General features: G+C 31.7%; 3 protein-coding genes across 3 annotated transcripts; 2 read left to right on the top strand and 1 right to left on the bottom strand.

The window, feature by feature from the left end:
- Positions 1 to 2,749: 2,749 nt before the first annotated feature.
- On the bottom strand, positions 2,750 to 8,485 carry LOC145566897 (GDSL esterase/lipase At5g41890-like). Its single transcript, XM_081626170.1, has 6 exons — positions 8,340 to 8,485; positions 5,194 to 5,366; positions 4,118 to 4,248; positions 3,785 to 4,027; positions 3,066 to 3,324; positions 2,750 to 2,988 (listed from the first exon to the last, which is right to left on the bottom strand). The coding sequence occupies exons 1-6, from the start codon at positions 8,483 to 8,485 to the stop codon at positions 2,750 to 2,752; spliced, it is 1,191 nt and encodes a 396-aa protein (XP_081482296.1).
- A 5,510-nt stretch (positions 8,486 to 13,995) lies between these two features.
- Positions 13,996 to 18,801, top strand: LOC145569274 (putative lysophospholipase BODYGUARD 3). Its single transcript, XM_081628637.1, has 4 exons — positions 13,996 to 14,996; positions 15,125 to 15,459; positions 15,999 to 16,198; positions 17,899 to 18,801. Exons 1-4 carry the CDS (start codon positions 14,201 to 14,203, stop codon positions 18,230 to 18,232), a joined length of 1,665 nt encoding a protein of 554 aa, XP_081484763.1. The 5' UTR covers positions 13,996 to 14,200; the 3' UTR covers positions 18,233 to 18,801.
- A 3,455-nt stretch (positions 18,802 to 22,256) lies between these two features.
- Positions 22,257 to 24,807, top strand: LOC145566896 (uncharacterized). The gene is made up of 3 exons (XM_081626169.1): positions 22,257 to 22,381; positions 23,643 to 24,285; positions 24,361 to 24,807. The coding sequence occupies exons 1-3, from the start codon at positions 22,257 to 22,259 to the stop codon at positions 24,805 to 24,807; spliced, it is 1,215 nt and encodes a 404-aa protein (XP_081482295.1).
- The last annotated feature ends 621 nt before the right edge of the window (positions 24,808 to 25,428 follow it).

Below are 25,428 nucleotides of genomic sequence, written 5' to 3'. Positions count from 1 at the left end.
TGCTTATCCTCTATTGATGTTTGCCAAAATAGAGTATCAATGTAGGGTGTTATATATATATATATATATATATATATATATATATATATATATATATATATATATATATATATATATATATATATATATACACACCTATTTCTGAACTTGCTGTAAGTAACTTGGGTAATCGTAATTAAGCCAAACTAAAACTTATTTTGTTCGAACTTATATTATCTGAATTTTTTTTTCTTTAAAATAGTGAATATAGGGGTGAGCAGAACAAGACTATGGAGTATAATTTAGTCATGATAACGTAGGTCTAAAGTTACTAAAAATTGCTTTGATCTATTTATAGCCTCTTATAATTTTTCTTTTTTTTTTTTTTTTTTTTTTTTTTTTTTTTTTTTTTTTCAAATGTGACATGAATATATTTTCCTTTGTATATGTGCTACTAAAAATTTACAGAATTTACCCCTTAAGAAGAAAAGACCGTAAGTACTTTTTAGAAACAAAGAAAGTACCCCGTCTTAAGAAAACGGCGTTATTATTAGGATGGTGGGAAGCTATAGGCCTATAGCAAGTAACAGAAAAGCCCTGTGGTTGAGGGTAGCTAAACTGCCAACTTTTCCTCCAAAAAACATACCACCACAGAAATAGTAGTAGTTAATGCAGTATTGTACGTAGTAATTGTGGTATGTCAGTGCAATACATGTAATGTTAAATTCACAGTGTATATTAGTTTGAGAAGTATGTATGCCAGAAAAAGAGGCCGCAAGTCGTAAAGTCAGTCAATTATAATGCATGGTTTTTATGTCATGAGAATTAGAGAAGCACAATGCACATGGTTAAATGATAGTAGGGAGTATTGATGAAATCAAAGTGTATGATCAGCACCCCCTGGTCTATTCTTACCACTTATGAGCTGCGTGCCTTGCATTATTTGTACTCTGTCGTCTAAACCAACTTATATAACTCCCCTTGACAGCCAGGACCTGAGTATAGTAGCCCATACCCTCAACTCACCACTCTAAGTTCTGTTCATTGGACCCCTCACCCCATCATGTCCCCTCTTTCCTTTGTTTTATTCAAATTTGGATTACTCGTAAAGTCGTAATAAATATGAAGTATGTATAGAATGTTACTTACTCAGATTCTTCATGTTATCAGAGCTTGAGTTAACTTTTTTTGAGTTGTTACATAAAAATTGCAAAGGGTTGACTATATATAAATTGTTAACATACAACTTTGATCATTTATAACTTAATTATCCTTTATTAATCATATAATATAATACTACTACATTTTTATAAGAATAGAAATGTAGTCAAAATTAATATACGAATGGTTCAAGTCGTTAGAGTTGTAATTTTTATGAAACAATTGAAGTATCATAAATAAGTAAAAAATAAACCAAATAAAATCCACAAAGTCTAGGAATCTATTATGGCTTAGCTTGTCAAATGGGCATACCCCACACCCATTTAGGAAGAGTGTTATCCGCTTATAGCCTAAAGCCAAGTTTTTTTGGAATTGTTTTCAATCTAATCTAGTTCAGTTCATCTCAATTTGTTTTATATTTCAATCCAATTCAGTTTTGTTTTAAAGTCATGACTAAAAAGCTAGTTAAATTCACATTTGAACACGTACAAACATATTCTAAACCCCCAACATATCCATGTTAACAAATCCTAAAAATAAATAGAATTTGAGGTTTATCCGATCTATTTTTGAAACTCAAGCCGTTTCCGTGCTACATACATGATCCATCACTAACAGCCGAGTGTATAATTATAAAGTATTAGATCTGCTGACTTTGAGAGAATCTTAAGCGCGCAATGAAATACAGCCGCTAACAAGAACCATAATAACTCATACCAAGCCAAGTTAGCGCAGCAAAAGTATTGACTTTCTCTTATAATAAAATACTTGTACGAGTATGATATATTCACTTATTAAACTTACAACTTACAACTTTGGGAACCCAAAACACATAATTTAATGAATAAAGGATTGGTCTGATTTCTGAGAAATTTGGAGGTGGCTTTGAATTTTTGTAGAAATTAAGTCAATAACTTTCATTAGTCAACGCCTAGCGTTTACTAATATTGGTGTAGTTGGCGGTTGTCAAACAAATATTGCCATTTGGCAAATCGAAGTTAATGATGCAATTTGGTCAAACCTTTACCGTTAAATATTTATATTTACGCGGTTGAAGGGCTGTTGTATCCATCCGTCAAACATGACAATACCTTAGCTACTACTCTTGTTATTAAAACATATTTCTATAATTCTATCTTTGGAATAATCAATTAATAAAAAGTTATAGTAGACCAAAAGATTGAGTTCGATAAATCTAGTAAAGACTTATTACAACTCGATTTGTATTATGTATAAATGTTAATAGATTATTAACATGTACCGAGTACTACTTAAGTGACAACGTTTTTTTTCATCTATAAGGATATGGACTCGGCTAATATTAGAAAAGGAGACTTGTGAGGTTCATATCCAGCTAAATTATTCACATTACCAATCTCAGTCAAAACACAATAGTTGTACCTAAAGGTCGATAATAAATAGATTTTACTAATACATGTTGTAGACAATTATTCATTAGGAATTGAAATAAATGAATAGTTGAGTGATTATTGATGATACTATGATAGAGTAGCATCATATCATACAATCATTTAGATTTTGAGAAGATTAAAATTACAACATTATTTTTTGAGCATAGTGTTACCTTCAATACTTATGTAGAGATAACCTAATTTTGATTTTTATAAAGCTTTCGAAGATTGAATGGGGAAGTGACTCTTTTATCACCATCAAGCAATTTCTTGGCCATGATTAAGTTGGCTGCTTCAGTAGGATGATATGCATCCCAAAACACATATTTAGACCTATCTTCACACAATTCGGAGCTTGTGTTTATGTTTTTCCCTTTGAAGCACAAAAATGGGGGGAAATATCCACCACAGCACGGGTCCTTCGCGTTTTCGAACCCTGTATGTTACCACATTAATCATTCAATTTAATTTCTTCTAAAACTTTATGAAATAATTTTGACCTAGCTAGCTTACCATAGTGTTGATAATTAGATATGATGTCCATGAAGATGTCATAAGAGTTTGCATAGACAAACACTGATTTTTGTCCCAATTCTTCATTTAGCAAACTTAGCTCTCTGATTAATTTTTTGTTGTAGCCTTGAATTAACTCATTCACCTCATTCGAGCACTTCTCGAACCAATCTAGCTTCATAGCTCGAACAAATGGTATGCATCCCAAAGGTCCGATCCCTACTACAATAAACTTTCTTGCTCCCAACTTGTGTAATCGCTTCATATGTGAACAAAAATTAGTATGTCCTTTGTCCCTAAATCAATAAATCAAATTTGGTTTATTTAGCTGACTCTACTTAAGGGGTTAAAATTTAGATTGATTGATTGATTTGATTGGTCCCTAAATAATGTATCACATTTATGTTTCAGGTTCTCCCAAAATAGTATGTAGTACTCCATAGGGCATAGACCATTAAGTCACTTTTTATGGGTAGTAAGTTAACATTATTTAAAATTGACATATATTCCTTAATGATAGCTTCTCAAATTGATGTGAAATGTGAAATATGTGATGGGATTTTGATTTTGTAAAATTAACTACGAGTAGTACATAAATAATACACCACTAAGCTAGTCGATCTATTATTTAGAGACGAATTCTTTTCACAATTTCACGTACGATTTCATTCTTTTTTTCTTCTATTTAAAATATTGAGAAGAGGTGGCTTAATTTTTACCTTGAGTTGCATAGTCAAGTTGGAGAGCATTTGGTCTTGAAAAATGGCAGGTTGAACCTTATCTTGCCCAATAAATGGTATAGATGGTTGAATGTAGTTGAGGATATCATTAGACCCTATTGTTATTGAAAAAATTGCATTCTTTAGGAAACTTTTTGTAGCTTTTTCTCCCATTTTGGCAACTATTTGAGCTCTAGTTTGCTCAAAATTTTGCACTTGCTCCTGTAGTGGAATTCTTCCTACCTGCATCAAACCAAAAATGTCTTAGATGTTTACTTCTAACTAATTATTTTGAATGAAATATATTTTGGGACAAAGGGAGTAATAACATACAAACAAGGACCCAGTTTGAACCAATATTCCAGCTGATCCCGAGGCATAATTTATTCCAGCATGAATTGCATTATTTTGTGTGTTTGGAGCTAGGAATGGTGGTGGAAAAAAATTGTCTCCTAAAGTCTGTCCTGTAACCATTTTAACTGTTAAAAAAAAAAAAAAAAAAAAAAAAAAAAAAAAAGGGCCAAGCCACACACAATTGAACTCTTGCTTCGTAATGTATAATGTATATCTTTGGATTTTGGTTTTAATCATCCCAACTTTGGTTGATTATCATTAAATAGTCACAACTTTTGATTATTCTTGAATAGTCCCAACTTATATAAGTATTTTTCTAAAATAATCCGAGTTGTTATTTTAATTTTTTTTTTTATGATCCTTTTTGAGACTGTTATGTATTATAAAAATATAAGAAAATACCTATATTGTTTAAGCTTGGGAGTTGATTTATTTAATACAATAATTACTGTTTATCATATAGAAGAAAGAGATTTTAGCGAGGGATTTTGTTTTGTTGTGCTTATATAATTAGTTCATACTAAGAATTTCTTTTATAGTCAAAGTATATTGAGTTATTGTTAATAGCGTACCCCTCTAGGGTGTTACCCTTAATATCTAAAGGAAGGGTGATGTGGCAACTGGCAAGTGTAGCTCTTTAGGATATGTAATGCTTTTATATTATCTTTATTAATTAATTAGTTGATTTTAGCAATATGACCTACCACTTTTCTACTAAAAATACATTTATATTACGAAGTATATACTATGTACAAAAAGTGAGAGAAAATACTTTGATCATGAAGCTAAGGTTCAAGTCCATGCATTGGACCCACCGACCCATCCATTAATTTGGCTCACTAATAAGCTAGTAGGAAATTGAGATGAACAAGTTATTAGTTGATGAACGCAAATAAAAAGTCAAGTACGGTTTATTAATTGGCAAAACTGACCTAAATTCTAAAACTATTTGAAAATCAAACCATAATTACAATGTTGAAAAAATAGAACATACTTTTTTGAGTTTTTCCCATATTGAACCCTAATTCTATCATCAAAGAGGTTAGTCAGTCTACCTATAATGTCAGAAACAGTCCGGCCATTGGTGAATCTCCCGGTAGCCTGGCCGCCAGAAGGCGAGAAGTCTATACCATATGGCGGAGTGTCAGCCTTCGAAAGGGTGAAGAGATAGTCATTGTTACCAGCATCAACTAAGGAGTCACCAAACAAGAATGTGGTTAGGGAAGGACTAGGTAAAAACAGCAAGAAAAGCGTATTAGAAAAAACTAGTAACCGTATAATTAATGAAGAGTAGCTCAAAGGGTCACTCATCATGCTCTTTTACATAAAGAAAATATCTTGTAACAAAAGTTCATACTTTCTAACTTAACTAGCTACGACTTTTAGCTAGTATACACAATTACACACATTGTACTTTGATTTATACATGACTTGTGACAAAATGTCATCAGTTTACAGCAGGTGAGAGTTGAATAGGTCTTTATTTCGAATGACTTACGATCGAATTTGAAGTAGTCTAATAGCAAATTATTGGCAGTGATGTATTTTTCTCAGGTTAGTTTTACGTACATACATGTATGATGGTTGCATTTTACCAAATTCTGTCCTAGTTCTTTTAATAAGTAAGTCAATAAAAGAATAAAATCATGTTTTCTGTTATTTAGCCTTTATTAGGGAAGCAAAAAAATTAATTATGAACCACATTGTCTACATGTTTAACATCAATGAGCCGTCTACACCGATTTGTCCGTGATTATTTACCTGGTCTTTGTATATCAATTTCTTCGATGCCATTAATATTAACATTATGTTAATAACCCTCTTTTTGACCTTGATGATGCATGGTTTGATGGCCCAAGAGTCGAATGTCATTAATATAGAAAGCAACGTACGTATATTAGAATAAATACATACAAGTTTACGAAATAAGAACATTGCTTAGGTGAGCATCAGAATAATATGATTAGATAAGTTGAGAAAAAGACCACTATATTTAGATTAGTCCATCTATAAAATTCACAACTTTAGGTTAAAATAGTTAAGGCCAAAATACAAGGCTTTGTACTTCTCATCTCAATTTCGAGAAAAATAAATTTAGAAAAGTAAAGTCTTGAGCTATTATAAGTTTGGGTAAGTTAAGGCTATTATGTTCTAATAAATTAAGTTTAGAACAATAATAACTATCTATGGTCAATTTGCAATTGCAACAGGTTTATAAAATATGAACCGGAAAAATAATTATAAATTCAAATTAATTGAAAGTATAACAATTAATTTAAATAAGTGAAATTTATATGAATAGAACATTATATACTACAAAAATTATATTTAGGGTGTATTAGTTTAGAAAATATGAAGTACTGTACAATTTTGCCGACTACATAGTACATACATCAAGAGTTGTTCTAAGAAAAAGAAGTATTAGTCGTTGGTCCCTTGATTTTAAAGAGTAGTTGTCAGAAAGAGGGCGAACAAAGCTATTGATACCCACCTTATTTATGCTGGGGGGTTTTAGCTACTTAAATAGATTCATCCTTGACTTGGTCTGATTTTTTATTTTATTTTTAAAAATATTCCTATATTATTAATTTATAAGCCCCGATCATAGAAAACAAAAATTAGTAAAGCTAAATGAGTAAATTAATCCAAGAATGCATGAAAATTGATCCACGTTTTTTAAGTTTTCATTGGCTCGTTTATGTAGTCTTATTGTATTGATCTCTAAGTTGTTGTAATCTGTAATCTAAATACACATTTTGTCAACAATGACAATAATAATAATTATAAAAACAATAATAACAATGTCATCTTATTTTTCATGGTATCACAAAGCCTTACATCAATGGGGTGGTCGTGAAATACCCATCACCAAAGAAGCCAACCGTGCCTCTTCATTAAGAAAAGCATCAAAGTCTAAACTTGTAATAAACTCTTATCCTTTTTTCACAAGGGTTTGGTGACACTTAATTGGAGTGAACCAAACATGTGGCATATCTAATTCTTGATTTGCATTAACCAAACAACACTTATTTAAAACTTCAAAGACAAATAAAATCAGGCTTTAATTTAACTTAACTGATCCTTTTCATAACTATATATATAAATACTAATAATCACGATTCAAATCAAAATAATTGAGTTGGATATGACGCTCAACCCTATTCCTGCCGATTATTAGCTAATACGAAGTATATAATATCATAATATAATAGTGGCACTAAAGTTGACGGCCTTCAAATATTTATGATGATGACGATACACTTAAACTAAGAATATTCTACTCTTGACGTTTTCTTAAGATTAATTAGCCGTATTATTGGGTGCCCAAAATATCTGTTGCATGGAAGGAGATTCTTAGGGAGTGCGGAAGTGTTATTTGTCAAATATGACACTTGTAGATTAGTGGAAGAATCAAAACGAGTAAGAAAGAAACAACTTGAGTAAGACATTAAAATTGATAGTAGTACTTGCTTTTGATTGTTGTTGTAGTCAGTCATTGGTTGTTACATTAGTTCATACCAAGTACTCGTAATTTTTAACTTTTGTAAAATACGGCTAGAAAATTAAGATAAGACTTATTCTTCGTCATTATTTTGTTACATACTTGTACATCATCCTGCATTCCTGCCAGTTAAGATAAAACTGTATTCCAAAATATATATACTATATAGAAAATTAAAAAGCAAAGGTAAGCAAATTTCTTAGATTGTTAAAAAAAATTCGTATTTTGAAAATCACATCAAGTATGAAGAAAACAATGCAAGGATTTAGTGAAAAAAAATCGCAGAGACAAGGAGAAACTGCAATACAAAGCTTCTAATCATCAAAATATTTGTTTGGGTTAATATGCAAAGGGCAAACATGGAACCCAAAATGCAGGCAAGTGGCTGGGCTAAGACCAATGAGAAATGAACACGAAAGTACTTCGTATTATAAATCTCTACTAAAGCTTATTAGTGAGTACAAGCAAAATTGTAAAAGATTAGGGCAAAATGGAATTTAAAAATTACACAAACTTATTAAACCTTTCATTCTGTGAGGATAAAACTTCCGTTGTTGTTTAGATGAAAGGGGGGTTTTTCTTTGTGGCCGGGGTTACTTGAGTTACTCCTGACTAAGTAACCCACCGAGTAATCCCTCGAGTAATTCTTGACCGAGTAATCCCTCAAGTAACTCTTGACCGAGTAATCCCTCGAGTAACCCTTGACCGAGTAACCCATCAAGCAACCCTTGACCGAACCTCTCAAGTAACCCTTGACCGAGTAACCCATCAAGCAACCCTTGACCGAACTTCTCAAGTAACCCCTGACCGAGTATCTCCCGACCGAACCTTTTCAAGTGACCCATGTCCGAGAAACTTTAATAATCTCGGTCACATATAAAAATTTGTGAAGATGAAAACGGGCTTCTAAATAATACTTGTAATAAACAAGGAAAATAATAGACTTAATTAATAAAAACGAGGTGCATATTACTATTCCTTACCTCCGTTTAAAACTAATTCTACATAAAAGTGAAACTAATCACATACATCTAGGTGCATGGTGTACGTAAGGGTATTTTTTGCTCATATAGTGATTAAATGAGCAATAACCATCAAAATGAGTAAGCAGTACTCTTAGGTGCATCGTGCACGCGGGTGTATATAACAATCACTCGCAAAAAAGGAAAGAAAATTATTTTTAGACTTCTTTTATAGTGAGAAGCATTTTCAAAATAAACTAAAAATGTGTAGAGGAGGCCGCACAAAGATTAATATTTTGAGTTTGTTTAAAATCGTAATTCATACTGAAGTGTAGAGTATTATTTATTAGTTTGAATATTTTAATAGGCCAACCTTATTTAAATGCTGAAGTGTTGGGAGCCACTTGGAATAATACATCAACTATTGTATGGAGTAAACAAGTAATGGAATATGTTTACAATTTGACATTCCTTTTTCCTTTTTTTTTTTTTTTTTTTTTTTTTTTTTTTTTTTTTTTTTTTTCCCACCCGCTTCACCTTTTGGGCTAATTCGGATTCGGGGATCAGTTATGGGTGGTTAGGTTCCATTCCCCTCTTAATTGTGAATGCCGTCTTTTTTACTCTTACTCTACTTTGTATCTAGGCTGCATCTATTACCGTTTATGCATGATTCGTTATTAACAATTTTATTTTGCAACGTATACCAAATACTTTGATGTCTACATTCATGGGTTACTTGGGACATTTTCCTCACTCTCCGGTACAAATAACCTGATAACATTATAGTGTACAACAAGTTCTGATCTAAAAATCTTGTAGGAACTAGTATAATCTATAATTAATGAATTACGGCATATTTCTAGGCAGTGAAATTTAGTTTTCCTAATTTTGTTGCAGAAGTCAAGTTTGTAAGAAAATTGAATAAGCTTCATCTTTGCGTGCTATTGTCACAGTCCACAGAGTTCAAAATTTCTTACATTGTACTATCACTGATTGAAAAACTAGAGCAAGTACGTGTTATTAGTCTTATTAGTACTAACACTTGGCGAAATCTATTTCGATTTAATCTGAACTAATAGGCTTGAGATACAAACTGAAATCCAACCAACCCTATTTGGAAAATGTTGAGTTTGGTTGATAATGCTGATCAATTATTAATAGCAAAATTGACAGAGGAAAATAAAATGTCAAGAAACAACTCGAAACCAAACTGAAATGACTAATCACTCATAATGAATAGCACTCAAAACGAATTTAATCCAAAGCATTTGTTTCCGATCTAAAGTACATCTAGGAGTATGAATGCTATCAAAATGTACAAATAAAAGAAAGGGAAACCAAAGGGATGGAAAACCACACAATTTTTTCTCTTCTTTTTTTTTCATCCAAGAGTCTAAGCCATAAGACTAATATATATTGTGGTTAATCAATTCTTGTACCTATGATGAACATTAATTATATTAAGTCAAGATGACATATTATAAGGCAGAAATATGATGAAGTGTCCCCCACAAAAGTAATATAGTGAATAAATAAAATTGAATTTCAATACTAATACGAGTACTAAATAAAAAAAAGGGTATTGCAATGCAAATGCAATGTTTAGGGCGGTGTCACAAATTGTCAAGGGTTGGCTCTACTCTTAATATGGGATGTGATGGAGTCATGTGTCCAGAAAACCTGCCATAAATGTTTCAGAATTTATTGAGCCTCTTTTTACCTTTTTTTTTTTTTTTTTTTTCTCTCTACCCCTTCTAGGAACGTTAGGCTCTTGTTCATTTCACTTCTCTAACAAATTTCAAGTCACAAATTTTCGGGATTTTATAAACCTACTAATAAATTTTCATCCTCGGTTAATTTTCTTCACCTTATTCTTATAACTTGTTATCAAACCTACGGAGTAATTATATATTTCAGACAAGATCACCAATGTTATAAACTAAACAACTCGGACTATACGTACAAATCATATAAAAAAAGTTCGGACTAAATTTTCTAAAAAAAAAGACCATAATACCTTAAATAAGGTGAAGAAAGATAACCCAAGAGGTCAAAATTATTATATCTCCTCAAAAATTACAAATTGATGTTAAGATTATTATGGCATATTATCAATTATTGTGGCATATTCTCAATTATTGTATTTAACCATTTAATCAGGTGTGGGGTAAGGTGTATTAGTTGACTTGTTAATTACTTTGCAGTCTTGAGGTATGTATTCACCTTTCCCTTTATTCGATGGAAGAACACAGTTTCAGCCAATAGAGAAGTTTATGATAACCATCTTATCTTAGCAAAGTATAGCATATTGGGATAGTAATTTGTGCGTAATTTCAATGGAATAATTGTATACACACCAATAATTTAATGATTTAACTTTGAATTATTCCTTTCAAAGAAGAAAATTGTTTATATAATTATGATAGTAGAATCTAGTGTTTCAATTAATTTTGAGAAGTAATATGTCAATTATCAGTAGGTTTTGTCTCCTATTCAATAAGTGTGTTACTAAGATTAGGAATTGCACCGAAAAACAATTAAAAGTTCAAGGAAGTTTCGTCTCAAAAACATATAGGTAGGAGAAGTAGCCTCTTAACCTTATAAAGTGTTTAACTTTTCAACTTTTATTAATGTAGGACATTTACATATATTATACGAGAAGGATATACTTCATCAACAAAGTTTAATTTTTGCTATGTTAATTAATCTCTTTGAGTTTAATACTACATTTTCGATGTTTAAAGTAATATGAGTTGTCCTGCATGTTTTGTTTATATTTATTGTGTTGAAGTTATAATAAGAGAAAAAGATAAAAGTATAAAACTAAAGAAAAAAGATAAAGAACCAAAACTAATGAACTTTTATTTACGTAATAAAATAAGATACATCCATTCCCTTAAATAAGCCAATGATAAAACTACCAAAGTTAAATACTATTTTGTTTCTTACTTCCTCCATTTTCATTTAATTGCAACATACCTCTTTGACACGCATTTTAAGAGAGATTGTAGACTAGGTAAATGGATAAACTAAATCGCAATTTTTTACCACCGATAAGAAGAAAGGGATAAGTTGCTACGGTTAAAATTTCATAGCTTAATTAATTCGTTTACCTAGTCTAATCACCTGCTCAAAAAGCGTGATAAAAGGTGTGTTGCAACTATTAAAAAACAGAGAACGTATTATGTGCAACAAATTAAAGAGGTATTATTTGTGAAACATAAAACATTCATTTATACGTTGCAATAATAAAAAACGGAGGTAGTATTAGGAAGCCACTACTAACTCACTATGGCTGCTAACTAGCCCACTAACAATTCAAGTATTTATCCTATGACCACTAAGTCTTTAATGGAAAGACTAAAAACAGTATTCCTAAAGTTAGTCTAACTTAGTTTGAATCAATTAATCAACGCACCCTCATGGCCTCATGATTCAAAGTCGCACACAATTGCTAAACCTTCCTTGTCTTTGATCTATATTGCCATGGACTTTGACTTGAACTCTAGACACCCTTTTCGATCAATCTCAACACAAACACATTATCTAACCATTACTATCATAGTCAAACACCACTACTAACCCACTAACACTAACAATTCAAATTCTTCTCCTATGACCACTAAGTTTTTAAAGGAAAGACCAAAAATAGTATTTCTAAAATTACTTTAACTTCGTTTGAATCAATTAACCAACATATGGGACGTATAGCGTGCATGTAGTTTCAATTTCTGCATATTCAAAGCGTTTAGACTCCACTAAAGAAATTTGTTCAAACATTGATTCCTTTTTTTTTTTAAAAAAAAAAATCTCTTATTTAATCTTTTTAATTAACAAATACTTGTATTTATTGATTTATAGCAAGATCATATTAGCTAGTAATATCAATGTATCGTTCCTTCTAGCTTAACAGAGCAGAATTCTCATAATAATATCCACTTTATAAATGTCAACTACGAAGTAGCTTATTTGGTTAAACATTGAAAATGTTTTCCTAGAGATCAATTTCCATTTACATCATATATCTATTATGAAGTAATATAATTTTCTTCTTATCGAAAGAGTAATGCAATGCCTTTAACACTTAGCTTATTAGCGGATAGCCGGATCTATGCTTAGATTTTCTTCCATACAAAGTAGACTACGATATGTTAGTGAAGAACGGAATGAGAGACTGTATTACGCAAAACTAATAGACCCTATTTTTTGTTTAAACAAATATTGTCTCTTACTTAGCTTCTTTCCTAGCAATGCCTCCTTTCTTCTTGTTAGTAATATGAGAAGATTATGCAAGTTAAGCGACTAATAAAGAGCTTAACCACCACATTATTTAATTATGTAATGTGATGACCAGCAGCAAATAGTTTGATTATTATATACAAGATTATGAGTATGAAGTGTAAATTTCTGGAAGGAATGAATGGAAGGACCAACACTTGTACTATAGGATAGACAGGAAAAAGATTACACCACACTTTGAATGTCGAATAACTAATTACATTTATAATCCAAACCACAATAAATTTATTAATAAAAGTCTAATTTTGGCAGTAAGACTTTTTCGTCGATTTTCATTGTATAATTCGTTCTAAATTTACCACCGTAAATCCAAAATGATTTTATTTTTGTAAAATATCCAAACTAATATGTAAGACAGTATCTCACTAACTCAGTAAAAGTAATTCGTGTATGATAAACTCAAATATATAATAGTCATAATACTGAACTTTACAAAAAAAAAAAAAATCTATATTCTAAACCTTAAATATCTTACTTAGCTTGTATAACATTATTAATCAAAACCTTGATCATATTCTAATTATGAATCATTTACAAATAAAAATTTGGTAGCTAAGAAGTAAGACTTTTTTGACGGTTTCCATTATCCTACACATCTAGTAGTATACAAGAGAGAAAACTATTTTAGATGGGTAAAAAATAAAACAAAAATTATATGTATATAAATGTATTGGTTATATTATGTGCATAGTACGTCGGGATGTAGAATAGTAGATACGAAAGTGAAATAACATTAAAAATCGTATATTTTTACTAAAAAAAGGAGAATAAAAAAAAGGGAGGTGTTTAACCCTTGAAAGTGTATATGTGGGAAGGAGGAGGGGGGTTCAACCACCACCTACCAGAGTCTCTTGCCCAACGAACAAATTTAAATGAAACAATGAATTTTATTCATTTATCTTCTTTCCTTCCCCCACCCCATCTTACTACGTGTCCCTTACGACCCCTTTTCTTCTCTTTTTTTCTCCTCTTCTTCTTCTTCTTTCGCTCCTTCTCACACGCTCTCAATTAACCCCAACACTTTGTGGCTGTCTTATTTTTTTCTTTCAAAAATTATATATATATATATATATATATATATTTATATTTTCCCACTGTCAAATGTATATTTTGTACCGTCTTTTTTGAGGGGCCAATTAATCTGGGTTGGCTTATTATTATCTTGCTCTAAATTCTACATTATTTCAACATCATTACTCTATTAAAGCCTACATTATATATATACACATTATTATACTTCAGCTAAATTAGCTCAACCACATCATATATCCTTACACATTTTTGTGTGTGAGTTTGTGTATGTGTGTTTTATTTTTTCCATCATCAAAGGTTGAGCCAAGCGAGCGAGCAGCCCTGTGTTGTGGTGTGTTGTGTTGTGTCGTGTCATATCATACCCTGTGGTTGATTGTTTTAACAATGAGCGTAAAGAATAATATGGGCAAAGCTAGATCGGCTATACTAGTTACAGGAAGAGCCCTTAATGAAGGAATTAGTTTCTTAGTGTTTATATTGCTAGACCTTCTAGATTTCATCTTATGTTTGGTGTACAAGATTGCAGATTTCGTGGTCGAGGCGGAGTGGAAGCCGTGCTACTGCTGCTCCTCCTCCGCCAAACAAGCGATGGCCGTTACTAGTACTGGCAAGACGATCTTGGTGTCCGAAAAAGGCGAGTCCACCAAGATCGTCCGCCTTACATCCACCAAACTTCAACTCGAAGACGTCTCCGACACTCTTTACACTCGTCCGTCTCTAGTCTCAGAGATCTCCAAGACTACCGTCAACGAACTCAGACGCCTTAACAAGGTTGACACTACGAATATTATCACCAAACACCACCACCACCAACACCAACACCACACTTCCTCGCTCATCTGCGAGAAGATGACCACGAAAACTACCGCGAATAATAGTAAAAAAAATGGATCCACCACATTTACTGTCAACTCAACCATTGTTGAAATGCTTCAAGGTAAAATCGGAGGTATGCAATCTTTCCCGATTCCACGGTGGTCGGATTGCGATTGCTCGACTTGTTGCTCTTGGACTACCTCGTCTAAGGATGCTCTCTTTGTACATTCTGATGGTGCTAAACCTGGTACGTCACTCTCATTTTATTATATTATTATATTATATGCTACATTATCTAATTAAACTATGTAATTAATTATGTGATTAAACATTTTTAACATATGGTAATAACAACTATTATATTGTACGGAGTAGGAGATAAGACTTCAACAGAGGATGTGTTATTTATTCACGGGTTTATATCGTCATCCAAATTTTGGACGGAAACTGTTTTCCCAAATTTTACGGCAGCAACAAAATCTAAGTACCGGTTATTTGCGGTGGATTTGCTAGGGTTTGGTAGGAGTCCAAAGCCTACTGATTCATTGTACACTTTAAGAGAACATGTGGAAATGATTGAACGTTCTGTATTGGAAACTAATCGAGTTAAATCCTTCCACATCGTTGCCCATTCTCTTGGCTGCATTTTGGCTCTCGCCCTCGCCGTTCGCCACCCCTCCAAGATCAAATCGCTCACCTTGATCGCTCCTGTAAGTTGTCCTTAGTACTCCTTTTATTTCATAATTATTTTACATTTACTATCAACTTTGACCTTAGATTTTATATGGATTGTGTTTTTAAACATTTTTATTATGCGAGATATTATTAATTTTTTGTAATTAGTACATTTCAAAGAAATAAGATGATTAAAATAGGTCTTAATTAATAGGTGTATTATATACGTAGTATTAAGGACTGTAGAGTGTGTTTATTAAAATACCAATAATGACAGTTGGGTGATCCCAATGATCTCCCTGTTACTTTTAATTTGACAGGTATGACTTTAAAAAATATTATTATAATATTTGGATTTTATTTGTATAATAATACTCTTAGTAGTACTTTTTTATTAAAAAAAATTGGTTACTTGAGGATGCCTACATTCATTGGTAGGTTAGATCTTAAGATTATCGTGTATGAATTAGTCACATCAAAAATTTAAATTATACTATTAATGTGACAATTAATTCCGAAAACAATAAAACAAAAATATTATTACTAATACAGAACTCGAAATTTTTGGTTACAGCCATATTTCCCAGTGCCAAAAGGGGAGCAAGCGACACAATACGTGCTAAGACGAGTAGCACCACGACGTGTATGGCCACCGATAGCAATGGGAGCATCCATAGCATGTTGGTATGAGCATATTTCTCGGACAGTTTGCTTGCTCATCTGCAAAAACCACCGAGTGTGGGAATTTCTCACCAAACTTGTCACCAGAAATAGGTAACCCAAAACACAACTTCACGCATATATTTTAATTATTTCCAATATTGACTGCCTTTTTTTTTCTAAGTCTTTACAATGGAACGTGTGTGTTTAAAATAGCCTAAAATTTGGAAACAATATAACATTCCCATAAAGCCCTTCACCCTCTTTTCACCACTTAAAGGGTGATTGTGATTGGGTAGTAAAGTTGTCCCAACAAAGTAATTACTTTGGTACCTCAAGATCACAGGATAGGCCATCCTTTTTTTTTTATTATATTTAAAAAAAAAATTATTAATTTGAATTTTTTTTCTTTTTAATTATTTTCAAAAAAAAAAAAAAAAAAAAAAAAACAACAATAATTTTGGGGTAGTACATCACCTGGGTGCATTTAACATTTTTGCATTGCATTTAGGTGTATTTAATAGGACTATTTTGTTTTAAATCAAAAGTCAAAGCTACTTCATTTCATTACGCGTATCACATGGCTTGTGAATCTTATATCTTCAGAAATAAAAAGTACCTATATTTTTGAATAATAGGCTGCATTTAATTTGGTTATCATAAATTTGTTTAACAATAACCTGTAATTTGTCTTATATAATACGAGTACTAGTATACTACACTAAATTTGACAGTTCTAAATTCATCTTACAAAATGTTCTCATATACGGGGTATGTCCACATTTTTTCCAAAAAAAAAAAAGCCTGCTACACTTGTAATATAATATAAATTACTTTATAATATCCTTGTTTATACAGAGTATAAAATTATAAATAACGGACATTTAAAAATATTAATGGTAAAAGTTTGAGCATAAAACAGTCTATACCCTAAAAAATTTTGTGCCTCAATTAACTGAGAAAGTAATCTCAAAGCACATGTGATTACTAGCCCAGTTGCCCCAGAGACGTTCCTGCTCAATAGTTGATTGTCAATCTTATTTTCTTTCTTTTTCATGATATTTGCTTTATGATAGCTTGATAATTGACTACTCCAATTTCTAGTTCAACAATCACCCACCCTTTACTAATAAGTATTCTAAAGTTTTGCTCATTTTGGTATATCACAACATTTTTATACAGTTGATAAGGAAATTCTTTGATTAGCCTTTGTTTTTGGTTTACACACACAACATTGTCTAAAATAGAATGGACAAGTTAAATTATTATAGGATGTGGATATATAATAAATTAAACGAGAGGGAAAAGTATGTATGAATAACAATTGTTCAAATCTTATTTGTAGATTTGATTGGAAAAAAAATATTATGTGATTTTGATTTCTAACAAACATTACGGTCAATTAAGAGCCTCTATAATTGAAAATGATGCCTAACTTAACTAAAAGTACACACATAAATAAAAAACATCGGGGGCACACTAATACTGGTCCGTTGTTTTTGTTCTATTTTTAGTTTAATTAAACAAAGATAAAGACTTACTATATGATGTTGCTCTAGCTTGTCTAATCCTAATTAATGCGAGTTCATAATTACATATTGGTGTGGGAAACATAAACTGTAAAATCAATAAACTGTAAAATCAATTTAAAGTCTTATATGTGACGATCTCATTCTTAACAGCAAAATCTTTTTTATAAGTATCCTAATGAGTTGTTTTTTCTTTTATTGTTGGAAAAACTATATATTGTGACAAAGACTCACCGAATACCTATTGATTTACTAATTAAGTTAACTATATATGTATGAATGCAGGGTACGAACGTATCTAATGGAAGGTTTTTTCCTCCATACTCATAATGCTGCTTGGCACACCTTGCACAATATAATCTGTGGATCAGCCAGCAAGCTTGATAAATACCTTGACGTGGTTAGGGACCGGCTTAAATGTAACGTGACCGTATTTCATGGTAGAGACGACGAGCTTCTTCCAGTCGAGTGCAGCTACAATGTCCAAACTAAGATTCCTAGAGCTCAAGTTAAGGTGTTCGATAATAAGGATCACATCACCATTGTTGTAGGACGTCAAAAGGCTTTTGCACGGGAGCTAGAAGAAATATGGTCTAATTCATCATCTTCAAGTGCTTAATTAAGCAAGATTAAGGACTACTCTTGAAGTTTAAACAGCACATACATATATATAAGTTCCTACAAGTTTTTTCTCAACTCCTTTTCTAGTAGGAGGGGAAAGGGAGAAATCATCATCATTTAACTATTCCACATTTTATAAGAATTGCCCTTCATTTTTAGGGTTTTCTTCCTTTTCTTCTCCTTTTTTCTTTTGATTTTCCTCCCAAAAATTAGAAAAAACAAAAAAAAAAAAAAAAAAAAAAAACAAAAAAGAGTGCCAACTCCTATTAAGGTAGGAGGTGTCAAATTAAATTATTGCCCATTCACAATTGGGTGTGCATTGTTAATTAATTGCCTAGTTTTAAGCCATAATTAAGCTCATTACTCATAATCGTAGCTTGTTTATTTGATAAGAGAAAATGTGAATCCTTATTATTTTAGTGCAATTTCCTACATATATACATATAAAATGTAATATTTCCTACCTTTTTTTTTGTAATATTTCCTACCTGTTTCCAATTGTACGTGGTCCAATTTTTTGTTACTTCTAGCAAACTTGGATCTATATATATACAAGCCCACTTTTGAAGGAAAGATTGATTTTATATATTAGTTTAAGGTAAAATTTCATCAGAAAAAACTATTCAGTTATCATTTGAATACTCCATTTACTTGTTAAACTTACACTTGTGTACAACCTTTATATCCTTCCGAGTGTGGTAGGCAATAAATGTAGCATCAGGTTATTTATATTTATTTCACTCAATATAATTTTGTGAAAATGAGTAGTGAGACATTGACATTTCCTTCTTAGCTAATTCTTCCATTACTACTATAATGCCATAATTAAATACAAATCATTTGCGACATCTCCTAGTTAGTAAGCTAACTAATCATTGTCTACTACAATGGAACACACACTTAGCTAACTAATTAACTCTTTCTAAATTATTATCGGCAGTCATATCATGAATAATATCAATCCATTATTACTCCCTCCGTCCCAGAATATCTGGGACTTTGGACTTTTTTCACTATTCATATATTAGCTCTAACCATAATTTTTTACTAACGTAATAAAATATTTTGTTAGATAGGTATTAATATAAAGTTTCATAATCTAATTTTAAAAATAATTTTAATTAATACTTCTATTTAACTATATAAAAATAAAATCAAATTAGTGCATTGGCATGTGTACACTAACTTGATGTTTGAAACTTAAAATTTAATTTACCACGCCTCCTCATCACATGAGAGTACATGCAGATGCAACATGAGTCTTCTCATAATCATTTAAAATGAGATTTAAACACTTAACCTTTTTGTCACATCGAATCTTAATTGATTACACGTCGACAAAAGACTAATTTAATAACCTAAAAGATTAACCAGATGGCTGAAGCTTGGGATTGGTTTTATACTCTATTAACTGGACTCGACCCATGATCAAAAAAAGAAGGGAGGAGCTAGGAGGAATCCAAGTAGTATCTAAGCATGTGGGGCAATATAAATATAAATATAAACATAGAAAAGGCTAAATGGTGTAAGCAATAAATGAGAAATGAAGGTGATGTAAAATGCACTGCCAAGGGTGGTTACTGGGTGGTGGGTAGTATCAATAATCTATCTAATGGAGGGTAATAAATGTACTCAACTCACTACCACTACCACTACCCTCCCTCACCCTCTCTTCTTAGCTGTTTTTCAGGACTAACTCCTCACTTTGTCTCTTGTCCATTTTACCTTCTTTTTTAAACTCTTTCTATTCAATTCTATTCAATGCTCAGCCCCCTTCTTTCTAATTAAGTACCATTTCTATTGTTGTGCTTTTATTCTTCTATTATTTGTCCCACTATTTTTTTTCTACTATTTCTTATATACCCTCTGTTGCAAAATTTCTTTTGGAATGGAATACTTATAATGTTAACCAATCTTATTATAATTGATTGGTTTATATGTCAAATCTTTATGAGATATTGTCAATGCTTAATTCATGCATCATTCATTTCTATCAACGTACTATATTTAAATAGACAGATTATCCGATGCATCCGAGAACATCCATTATGATTTTTCTGCTGACATGTGGACAACACACACGTTAGTTATGATTTTTCTGCTGACATGTGGACAACACACACGTTAGTATATGATTTATATATGTGCTCACAAGAAATTGTAATACTTCAAGTGAAGTTAATTTTGACACCTTTAATTTAACTAAAAAAAGTGAATTATATCTTACTCATAAGGGACGAATATGGTGATATAATACTTAAAATCAAGTGATAGAACAAGCGAAAAATTAAAATAAAACATACAAATTAAAATGAAATTGATTATGATCAAGGACGATATACATAGATCATAGGGTACGGTCCATATTTATAAATAACAAATCTAGCTATAAACAACATAGTACAACATATATTTATGTCATACCATGTGCATAAAAGATGATATATCACGGGAAGTTTCTTTATTTGATGGTGAAATACAAAATAACCGAATGTATGTACAAAACAACTAGAAAAACAAATTGCAATTTCTTACCAAATTAGCCGGTGAGAAACATTTGCTCAAGTTTTGTGTGTCCTTAAACTGCTTGGTTAGCCCATAGTAGTTACATGTGTATTGTATAAAAAATTATAAATGCATGCAAATTTATATTTTACTAAGTCTAAGTTTTGGGCATGTAACAAAAGTCTGGCCTATGACAATGACCAAATTGTTGTTCAAAGGGTAATCTCACGCCATTTTGAATAATTTTAATCCTCATTGCTCCTTATAGTATGACGTTTTCATGCCTCTTATGGCATGATGATGCTTTTTAAAAAGCTTTTCCAAATATGTTATATGGTTTCCTGTAAATTTAATCTTGTTTGATGTCGATTTTTCAGGTGTGTGATGTTTTGATAAAGTGTTAAATTTAAGTTGAATAGAAACGAGTACATAATATATACATATATAGAAAAAAAAAAAAAAAGCTACAAATTTATTTGAGCGAAAGAAGTACTATGCATGCACAAGGTTCATCATGAGATACATGCGTACAAAATGCGGCTTTTTTTTTCTAGAAAATTTGAAGCAATTGGTATCAAAGATTCATTGTTATTTTTGTTATTAAGCCTTATAGTTAAACTGATTGATAAAAGATTGATTGGAGTTACCTATTAAACTTCACATATATGCTAGTCATCCTTCCTATTCTTCTTTGGTGTCGGACAATTATTTTCACTTGACGTGAATTGTGTTAAACTATTCAAATCATAAATTTACTCCGATCCCTCTGCCCCCCTTATTTGCTCCATTGAAAGAGTGTTACATTTTAATTTTGGTTGAAAGGAATTGATGAGAGAATAAGTGGTGGATTGATGTAATGGTTGTAAGAGTAAATGTATTGTCACTAGTTCACTATAACTAAAAGTAGTTGAAATTCAACGGGAAAAACTAAAAAGGAAAATAAGGCAAATATTAAGAGATAAAGAGAGTATATTAGTAATATTGGAGCTCAAATTGGGGCACCTAAAGCACCAAATAGATAAGAGAGGAAAACTAAGTAAAGGAAGGGTAAAAGTGTCAATATGAAGTGTAATTTGAGTAATTTTTTTGTGGTACATAGCAATTCACTAAAGATATAGATCGAGTCTATTTTGTACAAAGACCAAATAATTTGATAAAAAGGTACTTCATCATTCGTTAACCTATATGAGTTACTAATTGACTACTATTTATTATTTCAATATGATAAAAATTAACACACATCAATAATTTTGCTGAAAATGCTGAACACATAATTAATATTGATTTCTCTATCACAAAAACATAACAAAAATACATTTGGACAAACAAAAAAGAGGTCTATCAACCAAGTAGATGTTCAAATAAAAATTGTAATGCTAATAAAATTGATAGTAATATTTTGGGATTTGTTTGTTTTAAGAAGATTGAAAATGGAGTTGGGTATGGACTTTGTCACCAAACATTGACTAGAAAGACGCCAAAAGAAAAAAGGCAAGAGATGGAAAAGGATAGGAAAGATGTCATTGGGCCTTAATAGTATGGATTCGATTCATACTGGGCTGTTGGCTAACGTGTGGAATTACGAATCAGGACTACCCAACTCATACGCTAACACAATACTGAAAGCAACTCCTAACGATTGGTCCATTCTTCTTTTTTTTGTAGTACTTGTTTTTTTCTGGTCAATACACTACACTACACTTTCAACTTCCGTTTACAAAAAATTTCTGCCAAGGAAGAACACATTACTTGGTTTCACTATGATTTAAATTTATGTATTTATTATGTTTTTTGAAATTAGCATTATACTAGATTAGATCCTGTGCCATGCACGGTAATTTTCAATAACTATTATTTAATCAATATTATACTTAATTATATGTATATAAAAAAATAAAAAATAAATCTGTCTAGGTTACTACTTCGTATCATGAATTTATTATGAAAGAGTCTATGTTAGCAAAAATAGATATTTTAATATACGCACATATGTAAATTTATGTACGATATATTTTACCAACAAACTTATATCATTCTTCCTATTAATCAAATAAATATCTTAACAATATGAATTTAACCTGTAAATAGTTTTTTTAAATAGTTTTTTTACCCGTAAAATCACTGAGTATGTTTCATTACACCGTATCTCTTATGAAGTATACTTTTTTCAAACTGACTTAATATTATTTTCATTTCTTTCCTAGCAAGCTTTTAAACACAAATACAAAAATCTTAATAAAAATAATTCTTGTTGTAATATGGAAGAGTAGTTTATACTACTATGTATGTCATAAATAAATTAAGTTAATAATTTGTTTTTTTTCTTAAGTTTATGGCATCACATTAAATCTTTTTTATTCTTTTATTTAGTTATAAAATTTGTTTCCTAAAAAAAAAAAAAAAAAAAAAAAAAAAAAAAAAAAAAAAAAAATCACTCCAGGAGATGTCACATGTCATTGCTGGTGTGTTTTTTAGTATATAGTTATTAATTAATTGATTCAAATATCATGTATGTATGATGTTTGTGTGCATTTTTTTTTACAAAAAAATATTAGTATATTTTTTTAATTATGAAGAGGTCGAATTATGTGTGAACTTAAACTCATTATTGTGGAGACTCCATCATAATCCAGGTACTATCATTCACTCGGTCTTGAAAGCAAAATATTTCAAAAATTGTGAGGTGCTTAAGGCTACCTGTGGCTATGACCCAAGCTATGCTTGGAGGAGTATGTGGGGTGCTAGGGGGTTGTTGCTTGAGGGTCTTAAATGTAGGGTGGGGAATGGGAGTGCTATAAATGTCTAGAGCGAGGCGTGGCTGCCGGGGAATTCTTCAGCAATTGTTCCGACCCCCTGTGTGACGAGTGACATGAGCTTAAGGATTTGTGATTTATTGATCACAGTTGCAGGGAATGGGATTTGAGCATCATTTCTAGCACTTTCAATGATGAAGATAAGGCTAAGATACTCACCATCCCGTTTTCCTCGAGGAGCCCACCTGATAAGATGTATTGGTGGCCATCCAAGGATGGTGAGTACTCTGTGAAGCCCGGCTACTGGCTGTGCAAAAGGGATTCGAATGCAGCAACTGGACCTGATATGAATGAAGTATGGAAGCTAATTTGGTCTATGCGATGTCCTCCGAAATTGAAGCACTTCTTGTGGCGAGCTTGTAAAGGTTTCCTTGCTGTTAAAGAGAGACTCTTTTATCGACACATTGTATCTGAGAAAGCATGCTCCATTTGTAACGCTCCGGAAGAGTCAATTATTCATGCTACGTTTGAGTGTAATGCAGCACATGAAATACAAGATGCAAGTCCTTTTGTTACTCAGTTAAGTGCTGCCCCTACCAACAGCTTTGTTGATAGGTTGTTGTGGTGTTCGAAGAATGTGTCGAGGGATGAGTTTCTTACTATTGCTTCTCTTGCTTGGGCATCATGGCACTGCAGAAACAAGAGTATTTTTGAGCAAGCTTCTTACAGCGCTGTTGAAGTTGCGAAGGGCTGGGTGAAGTATGTCAGAGAAAGCAACGAATATGTGGCAAAGGTAACAAATAGAGCAGCACCTTAGATATATCGTGCTCCTAGCTCCTGGGCTTGCCCCAATGCTGGTGTGGTCAAGGTGAATTGTGATGCTCACTTAGGAGCAAACACGGGGTTGGGGACTGTGATCAGAAGTGAACAAGGCTGCCTTATTGCTGCTGCTGTGCGACAGTTGGATGTTGGGTGGGATGTGGGTTGCGCTGAAGCTGCTGCGTGTAGGTTCGGGTTGCAGATCGCTAGAAGGCTGGGTTTCTCAAAGGTCTACCTCCAAACAGACGCTATGAATGTGGTGAATGCAGTTCGGTCAAAGGCTAAGGGCTTCTCTCCGATTTTCCTACTATATGATGATATTGCTAGTTTGTCTTCTTGTTTTATTTCTTTCTCGTTTTTTCATATTAAGCGTGTGGGTAATACTCTAGCCCGTAGTGTTGTAAGATGGGATGCTAGAGGTTGGAATGAATTTGTCTCTCTTGGTCCTTTTCCCCAAAGCCTAATAAGTTTGGCGGAAATGGATCTCTTATGTTAATTGCCGCTTGGTTTTATATAAAAAAAAAAAAAAAAAGACAATAATGTTATTTGTTATAGAGAATGGAGATACGGTTATCACCTTTTAAAGCATTTCAATCAATATTTTTTTTTTTTTTTTTTTTTTTTTTTTTTTTTTTTAAACAAGAGCAAGACACAAATAATAAGCAAATTATATTGTTAACAAATTAAATAAGCAAATTGTCCTTTTGTTACCGGTAGTTTATCTCATTTTACATAACATTGAATAGATACATTAAGTAAGACTTTATGTACGAATTTTCTAAATCTCTCTAAATAAAAGTCTAATTTCATCTACAAATCTTGTCCAGTTGTCCTTTAAAAAAAAAGTCGTTTTGCCTTTATATATTTCTTTATTTACTTTTAACTAGTCGTTGGAGCACGCGCATCGTAAGATAAGTGAAATTCGTGGTTGTGTTCGGTTATTGTGATATTCGTGGTGTGTTTGAGTTTTATAATTGCAATGATACACATGAATTTGTAGTATTAACAAGCTAGGATTAGTGATAAAGGTTTTATGGGGAAATATCTATGGAAAGTGATACATATTAGTGCTACAAATTAGCTAACATTTCCTCTCGACTTTGCCTTCTCTATCTAT

Source organism: Chenopodium album, chromosome 11 (genome assembly GCF_948465745.1).
Source record: "Chenopodium album chromosome 11, dcCheAlbu1.1, whole genome shotgun sequence".
In the NCBI taxonomy this organism is placed as follows: Eukaryota; Viridiplantae; Streptophyta; class Magnoliopsida; order Caryophyllales; family Amaranthaceae; genus Chenopodium; species Chenopodium album.
Note: the sequence above shows the minus strand (reverse complement) of the source record. Positions and strands in the feature narration are given on the sequence as shown.